We start from the raw sequence: 13,935 nt of genomic DNA, 5'->3' as shown, positions 1-13,935 counted from the left end.
AATAGGGGGTGATATCTACAATGATGTTCTGGCTTATTAATAAAAATGGAATTATGCCCATGAATGGACACAGGCCCAAACTTCAAAGTTCCTAAAACAAAATTGACATCTAGCGCCAAGACATCAGCACTCTTGGGTGTACCCACAGTAAGGCAATGTGCAGCCAAGGTAATGAGGAAAGTGCCACTAACTACAGGAAACTGGAGAAGTGGTGACCTTATTGCAGACTTCCTCCGGAAGAATATTCATTTGAAGGGTTACAGGATAATTTGATATTGTCTGTTTTACTATTACAAAGTATAGTGTTCAAGGCATATGAGCTGCAGATCACACACTTAGGATAAGATTGCCATCTGGTGTTGGGCTCGGATGATTGCAGGTTGTTGTCTTCGGAAGAAGCCTTTTGGTCACGAGATAGGTGACTCCTCCTCTGGACAACAGTGCGCATGGGCATCCACTCCATCCTCAGATTGTTTTTTTCCGCCATTGGGTTCGGATGAACTTTTCCACTCCGGCTGAAAACTTCTCAAAATCCAGCTTTCGAAGCGAAAAATCTCTACAACTCGACATCGAAATTTAATCGGACCGGTTCCGGACACGGCTCATGGAAAGGACACCTTTTAAAAAATGCCCCCAATGTGGAGCAAAGTTCCCCCAAAGTGACCACCACGAGGTCTGCAACCTGTGCCTCTTGCCGGAACATAACGAATCCAGCTGTCCAGCCTGCGCCGCATTCCGATCCAAGAAAACCATCCGGGACCGAAGAGCTCGACGCCATATCATGGCCAGACCAGCTCCAGAACCAGAGGACATCTTTGCCCAGGATGTCCCGGAAGACGACTCCGATGACCTCCAAATCATATCCGAAGCGGACGATTCCGATGACCTCATCACTCCGGGGCAACGAGTGAGTACCAGTGCCCCTACCCCAACCCCCCCCAAAAAGGCATTGGTCAAGACTCCGCCAGCTGGCCCCAGTCGCGACCGAAAATCGTCTTCAGTAGCCCCGCCCTCGGGCTCGGTTCCGAAGAAATATAAGCCTACAGGTGACTCGGGCTCGAGCAAACCACATGTTATAGTGCCCACAATACCTTCGGCACCGAAGACTCAACACCTCTCGGCACCGAAGCAGGCTCCGAAACCATCGAGACCGAAATCTCCACCGGCACCGAAACGTTCTTCGGCACCGAAATCCCCGACGGCACCGAAAACTTCTTCGGCACCGAAATCATCATCGGCACCGAAACCATCATCGGTACCGAAACAACTGTCTAAAGTCCAAAAAGACTCTACCGATCATCCAAAACATAGATCGGAACCGAAAAAATCGGCACCACGACCTCTTTCGGACAATGAAGAACTTTTTCGCCCTGATCCCACGCAAAAAAGGATTTATATCAATCCGAAAGGAAGCTGGACACAACACCTTCTCCAGCTCCCATAAAGAAGAAGGACTGCGCCACCTCACCCATTCGTCCTTCCTCTCCTATATCACCTCTCACCCCACCCCCCCTTCCCCCACCTCCTTCTCCTCTACCATCTCCTTCACATACACCACCTTCACAGGATGATGATGAAGACTTAGGGGGAGGGGGTGATCCGGATGACCTTAACGATCCTAATGATCCTTTCACACTCCCGGATACGGCACCTTTAGATGACTGGGCTTACCCTTTACCTGAAATTCCTGATCCCACTACATACCCCTCCAAACCCTCCCCTCCAGATGACCACCTAGGGTTTGGGCAGCTGATAAACAGGGCGGCACTTTTCCATGGCGTCACCATGCACTCAGATACACTCGAAGAAGACTTTCTTCTAGACACATTCGAACAGTCTCAAAAATCTGTTCAAATCTTGCCCATGATTAAGGGAGTCATAAAACACGCCACAGAGGTCTTTAAAGACCCTGTCAGAGCTAGGGTTCTTAACCCCCGAATTGAAAAAAAATATAGACCTGCCCCGCAAGATCCCGCTTACATTAAAGCACAGCTCCCTCTAGACTCTTTAGTAGTTTCAAACGCAAGAAAGCGGGCTAACTCCCAAACAACAGGAGCCACACCGCCCCCAGACAAAGAGTCCAAGCTATTAGAGGCCTCAGGCAAAAGAGTTGCAGCACAAGCTGCTAACCATTGGCGTATTGCCAACACACAAGCCCTATTAGCCCGATATGATAGGGCTCATTATGATCAGTTAGAAGATCTTTTACAACACCTACCAGATCAATACAAATCCCAGGCCAATGACCTCATCCAAGAGGGGAAACTCATATCTAACGCATCAATCAAATGTGCACTAGACGCCGCGGACACTGCTTCTAGGGCGGTCACCACAAGCATACTACTTAGACGCCATGCATGGCTACGTATTTCAGGCTTTAAGCCGGAAGTACAAACAACAATACTTGGTCAACCATTCAACCAAGAGCAACTATTTGGGCCCGCAGTAGATACTGCACTTGAGAAGATGAAAAAAGATAATGAGACTGCTAAATCAATGGGAGCACTACAGTCTCCACAGCCGTGAGGCTCCTTTCGACGCTCCTTCTATAGGGGAGACTCCAAAAATGTTGGGACAGACACCTCTTCCACTTTCATAACCTCCGCACAAACATCCCCTAACAGAGGATATTTTAGAGGAGGATATAGGGGAAACAACACCAAGGGCCGAGGTCGGGGCAATACCAACACCCGCACCTCTCCAGCCACTAAACAGTGACATGCCTCCACTCCCCCCAGACCATTCCACTCCGGGTCGGGGGAAGACTCCAACAGTTCCTACCTGTCTGTAATTCCGTTACAACAGACAAGTGGGTAAGACAAATTATTCAGTTTGGTTACTGCCTCGAACTCACAAACACCTCCCCACACATACCACCCAAGCACCGTCCAATGTCACCACACCATCTTACACTCCTCAAACAGGAAATTCGGTCCTTGCTTCAAAAACACGCAATAGAACCAGTTCCACTCCAACATCAGGGTACAGGAGTATATTCTCTATACTTCCTAATCCCCAAAAAGGACAAGACCTTAAGACCCATACTCGACCTCAGACTACTAAACCAGTACATACACTCAGATCACTTCCATATGATCACTCTCCAACAAGTCCTCCCACTACTTCAACAAGACGACTTCCTGGCCACATTGGACCTCAAGGACGCATACTTTCACATCCCCATGCATCCTGCTCACAGGAAGTACCTAAGGTTTGTGGTAGACGGACAGCACTATCAGTTTACAGTCCTCCCATTCGGAGTAACAGCTGCACCCAGGGTATTCACCAAATGCTTAGCAGTAGTGGCAAAAACCAAAGGAAATGATGGACGGAGTGTTGAACATTGCAAGCACTCCCCCCCAGTCAACTGATCTGGGTTTAATCCATCACCGTTCTTTAGCCCACTCTGCCACCCCAGTTCAGACATGGCCATATGCAAATCAGTCTGACCCTGTGCCTCATGGGAACAGTCCAGCCCGAACTGCCAAACCATGTCTTCCCTGGACCGGAAACAAGCTTCCTAGGACCGGTTTCTAGCAGTAGTGGCAGCGCACCTCAGGAGAAATCCATGTCTTCCCGTATCTCGACGATTGGCTCATAAAAGCCAATACTTTCGACAAATGCGTTCTCCACACTCACCGCACTATTCAAACCTTACACAACTCGGGATTTACCATCAACTATCCCAAATCTCAACTGCAACCCTCCCACATACATCAATATCTGGGAGCCACCATAAATACTTCCAAGGCCATAGCTTATCCCAGCACAACCAGGATAGCCAACATACAAAACCTCATCTTAAAATTTCAAACTTAACACTCTCTTCCAGCAAGAGTGTTTATGCAACTGTTAGGCATGATGGCGTCAAGCATTTCCATTGTGCCTCACGCACGACTTCAAATGCATCCCTTGCAAGAATGTCTAGCACAACAGTGGAACCAGGCTCACGGACAACTTACCGATCTGGTGTTGGTGGACAGCCGCTCACTGAAGTGGTGGAACACCATCAACCTTTCCCAAGGGCGACCGTTCTTAGAGCCCCTTCCACAAGTAGTGCTGACAACCAATGCATCTCTCACAGGGTGGGGAGCCCATCTCCTTCAACACACCACTCAGGGCAAATGGACCACTCAACAAAAACTGCTCCATATCAATCACCTAGAACTTCTAGCGGTGTTCCTAGCACTAAAATCTTTTCAAGTACATCTAAGGAACAAAACTGTCCTCATCCGCACAGACAACATGACGACAATGTACTACATACAAAAACAGGGGGACACACATTCTCTCCAACTGTCCCAACTCGCACAGAACATCTGGAGATGGGCAATTCCCCAAAACATCTACCTGCTAGCGGAACACCTTCCAGGGGTTCACAACCAGATTGCCGATCTCCTAAGTCGACAGACACAACAAATCCACGAATGGGAATTACACCCCAAAGTCCTACTCCCATTCTTCCAAAAATGGGGCCAACCAGACATAGACCTGTTCGCCACACACGAAAACGCAAAATGCCCAACCTTCCTCGCCAGGTTTTCACAGTCGAAGGGCAATGCAATATGGATGAACTGGTCAGGCAGATTTGCGTACGCTTTTCCGCCTCTCCCACTCATTCCATTTGTGGTACGCAAGCTCAAACAACAGTCTCTAAAACTGATTCTAGTAGCTCCCACTTGGGCACGTCAACCCTAGTTCACGACACTTCTGGAACTATCGCTAGTTCCACATCAAAAACTGCGCCTTTCCCCGGCCTTATTAACCCAGAACCATGGAGAAATCAGACACCCAGATCCACAGCAACTGAACTTGGCGATCTGGCTCCTGAAGTCTTAGAGTTCGGTTACCTCAATCTCCCACCAGACTGTATGAATATCATAAAAGAAGCTAGAAGACCTACTACTAGGGCATGTTATGCTGCAAAATGGAAAAGATTTGCCATTTACTGCACTAACAATAATATACGTCCACTGGATTCTTCCATCCAAAACATTATTTGCTATTTACTACACTTGCAAAGATGCAATTTAGCGTATTCCTTCATACGTCTACACCTGGCAGCGTTAGCAGCCTACTTACAAAATCAACAACACTTGTCACTATTTAAGGTACCAGCCATTAAAGCCTTCATGGAAGGTCTCAAAAGAATTATTCCTCCCGGATTACCACCTTCTCCAGTGTGGAATCTAAATATTGTTCTAACAAGGCTGATGGGCCCTCCATTTGAACCTATGCACAAATGCAAACTGCAATTCCTTACATGGAAAGTGGATTTCCTTGTCGCAATCACATCCCTGGGAAGTGTAAGTGAGATACAGGCCTTAACTATTGAAGAGCCATTCCTACAACTACATCATAGCAAAGTGGTTCTTAGGACAAACCCAAAATTCCTACCAAAAGTCATTTCCCCTTTCCATCTTAACCAATCAGTCGAGCTGCCAGTCTTCTTCCCTAATCCAGACTCAGTAGCTAAGAGAGCCCTTCATACCTTAGATGTTAAAAGAGCCCTGCTTTATTACATCGACAGAACCAAACCCTTTCGCAAAACCAAACAACTGTTTGTTGCTTTCTCTCCACCACATAAAGGCAACGCCATTTCAAAATCATGTATAGCCAGGTGGATAGTTAAATGCATCCAAATATGTTACCAAAAAGCTAAACGCACTCTTACAGTTCCCCCTAGAGCGCACTCCACACGTAAAATAGGGGCTTCCATGGCATTCTTAGGGAATATTCCCTTAGAAGATATTTGCAAAGCAGCCACATGGTCTACCACACACACCTTCACTAAGCATTACTGTGTTGATGTGCAATCCAAGCAAAAAGCTTCTGTAGGCCAAGCTGTCCTAAAAACTCTATTCCAAACTGCTGCAACAGATACAGGTGACCACCGCTAGGGGAGACACTGCTATATAGTCTATCCTAAGTGTGTGATCTGCAGCTCATATGCCTTGAACAGAATATGCTACTTACCAGTATGCATCTGTTCTTGGCATGTAGAGCTGCAGAGCCACACCCGGCCACCCACCTTCCCGGGACCTGTATCTGTTCCAGCATTGTCTTAATTAGACATTACACATGGACATCCTTTCTTTTTATTCTTATACACTCCATCATTTCCCATCATGGCAAAAAACAATCTGAGGATGGAGTGGATGCCCATGCGCACTGTTGTCCAGAGGAGGAGTCACCTATCTCGTGACCAAAAGGCTTCTTCCGAAGACAACAACAACCTGCAATCATCCGAGCCCAACACCAGATGGCGATCTTATCCTAAGTGTGTGGCTCTGCAGCTCTACATGCCAAGAACATATGCATACTGGTAAGTAGCATATTCCTTTCAGGTCCCTTCGTCTAAATGGTTTGATTGATCTGAAACAGCACTACAAATCCCAGAATGCTCTGATTTTTTTGCATGAAATTTCAGTACTAGAAAAGTGCTCTGCCAACAATGAGCATTCTACAACCAACCCTAAAATTATTGCATTCTCATGTAGTACAGATATAGGAGGCTTGTGTCTTATCATTGTATTTTGAATTCCAAGACCATTGTAACAACATATGTCATCATGATTAATGTGATTTACCTACATTGTTTCTCTTCTCCCGTAGGAGGACTGAAAATCACAGGCCCACCAGCTAGTGTGACTGTACCAGAAGGAGATAACACACAACTGCAGTGCATAGTGGAAGGTACCAACGTCAACGTCAAATGGTCGCGGTAAATACACTTTTACATTCAACCTCTTTAGCTCACATTCCATTTCTTCAAACCATCCATGACTGTCCTCAAACCAAAGGTGGTTCAGAGAAGGGTCGTAACAGAATAAACCCAGGTACCAAATTCTGCACCCACGCCTCAGGGGATTTGTAAGGACTTGCAGGACACTCTGGATAAACATGGTGGGTACTACATAACCCACTCCTCCCTGGAAGTTCTTGGGTTTCTGGAAACACTCGGGGTTGACAGAGTTCCCTAGGTGCTGGCTGACCAGGCCCCAAATACTGTGGCCACCACCCATGAACATTTTAAGAAATTTTGTTTTATGCATCCATAGTTTGAAATTTGGAGGACATTCTGAGTAAGATAAAATGGTGGGGTACACACAAGCCAAACCTCCTTGGATTTGCTTAGGTTTCCACGTTTGAGAAATGCTAGGGCTGGTAGGGTTTCCTGATGCGTCATCTTAGCCCCGGGCACAGACACTGATGCCACCTCCATGGGAATTGTGTGTTATAGCCAATACTTTGAAGTTTGAAAGGTATTCAGGTTAAGAAAAAGTGCTGGGATCCATGTAACCTACACCAAGCTGAACATTAAGCCTACCCACATATGTGCGATTAAGAAAATAATATGGGAAGGTGCACCCAATTACGAAAAGTCCAAAGTATCCAATTTTTTTTAAGAATCTTCTTTATTTTTCTTCCTTTACTTCATTTTCATAAAAATAAAGCCTCTAGCCAAAGCGCTTCGTTCATGAAATGAACTTCTTCAGGGCTTTCATATAACTTTATATAATCAAAAGATGAAATGATAGAATGTCTCTGTCCCAAATTATTATAATCCCAGTCTCCATGTGTTATGATACATCATGAAATTGCAAAATCCAAATATATAGGGTATAGCGTACCCAGTAGTGACACGCGTATCAGTGTCCAGTATGTAAGCCAAGCGTTACATATCCCGAATGTCAAAGGAAAAAGGTGATATATGTGAGATACCATTTTTATCAGAGTAAGTGAAGTGTAAGAATGATGGGTGGTGAGACTTTTTTCCCCGTGGTTTGAAATCTGATCTATGCTGATGTGTAAATATGAGAACTTAGTACTTTTCCACAATATTTGAGCTTTGAAAGGCATCATGGGTAAGGACACTTTGTGCAATGCATGCAAGTTACACTTCCTTAGATTTGTTGGGACGCCACACCTCACAAATTTGTGGTAAGTGCAGTTTCTCTTGTGTGCTATTCAAGCCCGAGTATAAAAGCTGTAGAAAGCCTACTTTCCAATCTCAATGGCAAATGCTCATCCTAAGTTCACACAGATTCAGTTTTTACCTGTTCCTTTTCTCTGGGATATGACAGCCAGTGCATAGGGTCTAATTTTACCAAAGTGATATGTGGGGTAGCTGGGTGGAGGTACAAAGTTGCTGCCACTACACCACAGTGTACATGCATTAAACGTCCACCACCCAGCTTCCTCTCCTAATACTCATTTACTATGTGCAGCGCTCTGCTACCTTTTGGCTAGGTTCACCCTATCAAAATACCGTATACAAAGACAATGTGACAATGGACTGTGGAGTACATCAACCTGTTGGAGGAAACATAGATTATATTTACCACTGTCACTTCTATGAGCGCTATCTCTTACTAAATGCAGCCATTGAGGGTATTGTACAAAGAGATTGTGCATGTAATATTACTCATTTAAATTAATAACTGCTTCTTCCCGCGATAAAGAAACGGGGTGCCAGTGCAAGCAGATGGGCATCATATCCACACATCCGAAGATGGAAGCTTGATTTTGCGTAACGTGAAGCCTGCGGACGAAGGATCGTATACCTGCAATGCATACACCGGCTCCAGCTCAGTCAGCGCCAGCGCGGAGGTGAAAGTAATGAAGAGCAAGCCAGCAGGTATGCTGATTTCCATTCATTTGCCAACCTTGAAGCCCCTACAGAGCCCCCCTTCTCTGTCTTGGGAATCCGTTGCATGGTGTTTGAGGTATTTAAAAGATAACTTTCTTCAAATCTGCATCAGTTCTGCAAAGGAACATGGATATATTGAATTTAAAGGGCTACATACACCTCTCACACAGACATACACTACACCGAATCTGGACACCACCATTAAACCATCAATAGGGCTTGAAAGTTTCTTTGGAACAAGATCTCGGTTGGTGCATTGTCCGGTGCAAAACCATAGGAAGCTATTAGTTACAGATTTTCAGGTGTACCCATGAGTCTCGGGTGGACAATTAGTTATTTAAAAAGAAAAACAAATGATGGGTGAAATGCTTGACTTAATCCCTGCAAATCATAATTTCTGTGGGCTGACTTCCTGTCCATCGATTTTGCTCACTTTGCCACTACAAACAGGCATCAGCCTTCTACAAATTCTCTTCCAAAAGGAACAGTGCAGATTGACATGCCACTCCGTTTCTCCTCTGAACGAGAACAAACGCAACCAGAGACTAGATTCGACTTTGTTGGGCCTCTGTAGAGCAGCCTCCCACCCGGCACATTGTTCCAGTCAAATATACTCTTGTAAGCATAGAGCAATTCCATCATATCTGCAGCATCCTCTTTGTAGTCAACAAAATATGACATCTAGTCTTATGCATACCAAACAGCCTGTAGAATCTATGACATCTCCGAGCATCACCATCCTAAAGTTGAACGTTATGTTATGTATAAGACTGGGCAGTCTATGTTGATGGCTTGTGTCCAACAATGTATCATTTTGGATAAAAGGATCAGAGTTTAAGAGGCAGCCAGCATCATTCTTCCACATGTGAAATTCAATAAATGGGACACATTCTCACAACTATTCCATAACACATATGAAACTAACTGGAAAACAAAATTGGAAAAATTGATTTTCATAATGTATGAAAACCTCTCGCTTCCAGTATTACTTTATTTATTGCATTCAGCCTAAGTCCCCTTCTTTATATCTTACACCAAAGCCAATCCTTCTGAACCTATGAAGCTTACTCAGATCTCCACCACATTTTATCAACCTGCATACTGCAAATAAACATATCCACCAGGAAACATCCAAACCTAAGTTTAACTGCACTTACATACTATTAGCTGCATTTCAGTGGCCTTTTGCAATAGGCCAATGATTGGTAATAGTCCTAGGTCATACTACTATGTCTCAGGGGTTCTTGAGAATTCTTTTATCCTCTTATTTCCTAAATCAAATATCCTTGACTTACCAAAATACCCAATATCAAATAATCGTTCTTCAATAAGAAAGAAGAAATATACATCTTAGTCTTTTAGTGATGCCATGCTGTCCTTTGGTCTTCATCTCAACAGTTGATCTCTTTCGTTTTGGTGTGTCCACCACCTCTTTTAATAAGTATCTAACCAGTGGATGAACACTCCTTGCCTCTGTGTAATCCTTCAGCAACTGGCCTTACTGATTGTTTAGAATTACATAAAAACAAAACAGTACAGAAAAAAGGTATCAAAGCCTTACCAATGGAACGCTAGACAACTTGAACTGCATCAAAAACAAAGATTTTAATAGTCTGTGACCCATTTGCTTTAGCTGGTCAGTTCTTGTGGCCATGTCAAATGGGTGTGACTCCCCCCTCCACCCCCCCATATTATTGTAACTGAACTTCTAGTTTGTCTCAGGCTGTCAATCAATGCAACTATATGCTCAAGCTGGTGAAGAAACTCACTTTTCTTGTCACTCTTTATCTGCATTTCCAGTATTTGAAGGTAAAACAAATAACACTGTGCCTTTGTCGAGGGGATCGTGGTTAACCTGGAATCAATTTTGACCACTTTGCTTTTGTACACAAAGCCTGTGGCTATATTTAATCAAATACATTTGAAACTTGCCACAGCAAGTAGATTTTGAGCCACTTGTATTAGGTGTTGATCTTAATACAGCTAGTTCAACAGGAGGGTCCAGCTATGTCAAATCTACGTCCACCATTTTAAGAGAGTTTCGCTCTAAAGATATATGCTCAACAGTGAGCTGACAAGTGCAGCCATTTAACTGTAGTGTAGAACTTGCATAGGTTGGCAGAGCGTGGTGAATAGTGTTGGAGAGGGTGCCTCTTTCTAGTGGATTTAGTGAAGGAACTTGTCTAGAATGTTGATATTTTTATCTATTTTAGTAAGCTTAAATATCATTTCTTATGACTTCACCAGGCTCCTTTTTTCAGACAGGTTTGCGGTGCTATTGGATACATTTTACGGATTAGGACTAAATTCTAGTGGATTCAGTGAAGGAACTAGTCTATTATATATAATTTCATACGAATAGACTAGGGTCCTCCATTTTCAGATCCTCATGGGAAAAAGGAGAGTTTGAGGTTTTTGAAAGGAACTTTCTATCTTTAATGACCTATTATCCTGGCACGAAGGATTTAAGTGACTTGAGAGGGTGTTCTAACAGGATTATAGTCGGTTTTGAGTGGTCCTTTAGGGTCAAAGCTGGCAGCAGGTAAAGCAGAGGAATCGTTGCATCATTCTCATCATCTGCAAGGACAGGGTATCATCTGCATCAATTGCAGAGTTAGTGACATTGCCCGAGGAATATAGAATTGGATCTAAATGAGAGGAGCTGGTAAGTCCAAATGTGGTCTGAGCTGATAATATTCAATGTTATTGGTTGAATGTTTTTGAGTCTTAGAGGGAAGTTTATATTTGGTAACAAGAGAGGTATCTGATGCTAGCTGTGACTTTTACTGGATATGTGAGTCTTCCTGCATCAGGGAGGTGTTGGCCAGGACTATCCGAGATGGTAGCAGCGTAGTCCTTGACAACTGAAGCAGGCATTACGGGGAAGGGTGATAGTCAACTTAAGTGACTGGAGAAGCCACTCTACTACTTTGTGTCTCAGCAGTGTGAATTTAAGTAAAATTGGTATATGGATAGTTGGAAGGCGCAAAGAGGGTTACTAGTTATGCAACCAGGATAATGTTTTTACAATATCTTGTTACATGGAGCAGAGCTGTTCTGTATCAACATCTTTAGGAGGGGTAATGGGTGGTTGTTGTTAGACACATTGCACAAACTCCCAGAGACTTGAAAAAAGCTGTTTTGTGACCAGGAAGATGTTTTCAGTTTATGGTAAGTGTATGATATTTAATCTTGGAATATGTTGCACTTCTTTTTGGTTTTACTTCAACCAGTCTCAGGTTTGTGACAAGGTTGTGTTCAGCGCCCAGGATTTGTAGTCCTGATCTCCTGATAGCCTACTGCTTTTCCTTAATGGCAAATGTGATCTTCGTTGTTGTTTCAGAGAATTGAAAAATGCATTTTCCCTGTTGATGAACTGTGATTTTTATTTTCAAAGGCCAATCCTCAGTTCATGTTCATCATATCTTCTGTGAGCATTCTGAAAATATTCTGTTTTTTTTCCAGCTCCGGCATCTTCTTCTCTGGAGCTGAGCCCAAACACCGGATGCTATGACCAGCCCGACCTCGCCAACTGTGATCTGATCGTCCATGCTCAGCTTTGCTCCAACGAATACTATGGCAGCTTCTGCTGTGCCAGCTGCTCTTTGCAGCAACGAAAGACCAGTCACCAGGGATGAGATAAACTTGGCTCCTCAACTGTTCCTTTCACAAAGAGCGTGCCATCTTTACTCTGAAGGACACTACTGTACACTGGATATGGTCAAGAGGACCTCGTCTTCCTTCTCTTGACATTCTCTCCATCTCGACTGCTCATTCATTCAGTGACACCACCTCACCTTATGCAGAGTTCAATCTCCCCAAGTCTTGAGTGCTGTCAGTCCAACACTCTATGCCATTTGTGGGACAATCTCCAAACCCAAGGCTGGGAAAACACATACACTGACAAGTAGAATTTTACCAAGAAACAATACTTCAGTTTAGTAGAGAGGAAGGCATTTTTTGTAATGGGCTGGTGAGATATTGTGACCCCGTGGTCAAAGCTTTTCTAGAGAAGTTCTTCAATTCCACACTATTTAATGGAAGAGTAATGCATAGGTTCACACTGGGGCAAACACAATGTAAATAGTTTGACTGTATTTTTACACATATGAGGGTAAATCTGGAGTGTCAATAATTTGTGATGCACCTTGCATTCTGAACGCTAGAGAAGGTTCTTTGTCGTTTACATTAACCCGATGTCTGAAGGCTGGATTTGCTCTTTTTCCAAATTGAATTTGTCTCCTCCATTTTAGTTTAAATCTTGCCCTAAGTTACCACTCAAACCCTCCCAGGGATTGGAAGAGAAAACTCCATGTGGAAATAGGAGGTGTATAAAAGAGCGATGCGTTCATTTTGTGAATTGCATTATCTACAGCTCAGTGGACATGAAAGCATCAGGTGTACCACATCTCATGAGTCACCACAGTAGTCCCACCTTCTGCTGCTTTCATCACAGAACAGCAAAGACACCAAGACCTCAGTTATGAGTACTTTGTAATTACATTGTCATCCGTTACATTCAATTAATAGCAATCCTGTGGGGTTTGTCATTTTTCAGATGCAATAGATATTAGCGCAATGGGGCATAACTTGTAGGTTTTTATGCTTATCATATCAATACCTGCATGTATCCTTATTTACCAGGCCTTTTCCATCAGCAAATTTCAGCAGGTATTACGCCATAATCTATACCGATAAAAAGGTGACTGTCTTATTTTTACAACATACTCAGAATCATGACACCTGAGCAAATATTGGTAGGCCCGGGCATTGGAATTTACTAAGCACTCATAAATTGAGGCACTGCTGGTGTACCTTTATTAACTACATGCTGTGGTTGCTACAATATTGCAGCTCAAAAAGCCTATGTACAACACGGCAGATCACACAAAGGTTGTCCGGAGATGTCCGTGTAGATAGCTATCTGAAAGTGTCACCCAGCATCAGCATTGGTCGTATACTCAAAATATGGTTGTGCCTTTTCTGTATTACAACATAATAATAAAGTTCTATCAATAAAAAGGTAAATAAGTAGTATTAGACTGAGCATTGTTGTTTCTTTTCCCAGAATGTTTACAGAGGGTGGGCCTTATTCCTCTTACACTGGGCATTAAATGCACAATTTAGGGACAAGTACTGGACATGTCGAGGATTCTCACATTTTTTGTTGACTCGCATGCCTTTTCTCTTTCAAACTCGAAATTAACATTGTTGGGCCCTTTTTATCTCATTCTGCTTCCTTCAGGCTTTATGTAGAATCATGAGGTTTTTTGAGACTTGCC

The 13,935-nt window shown here is 43.7% G+C and overlaps 1 protein-coding gene across 3 annotated transcripts in view; it reads left to right on the top strand.

Moving 5' to 3' along the window:
• The window catches only part of PAPLN (papilin, proteoglycan like sulfated glycoprotein), a 487,850-nt gene extending 474,163 nt beyond the window's left edge, over window positions 1–13,687 (top strand). For all 3 annotated transcript variants that reach the window (XM_085627249.1, XM_085627251.1, XM_085627250.1), the window contains 3 exons: window positions 6,616–6,724; window positions 8,466–8,641; window positions 12,119–13,687. In XM_085627249.1, the coding sequence (XP_085483375.1) occupies window positions 6,616–6,724; window positions 8,466–8,641; window positions 12,119–12,291 (458 nt within the window). In that variant the 3' untranslated portion in view covers window positions 12,292–13,687. The remainder of the gene's footprint in view (window positions 1–6,615; window positions 6,725–8,465; window positions 8,642–12,118) is intronic.
• The last annotated feature ends 248 nt before the right edge of the window (window positions 13,688–13,935 follow it).

Source organism: Triturus cristatus, chromosome 9 (assembly GCF_964204655.1).
Source record: "Triturus cristatus chromosome 9, aTriCri1.1, whole genome shotgun sequence".
Lineage (NCBI taxonomy): Eukaryota > Metazoa > Chordata > Amphibia > Caudata > Salamandridae > Triturus > Triturus cristatus.
Note: the sequence above shows the minus strand (reverse complement) of the source record. Positions and strands in the feature narration are given on the sequence as shown.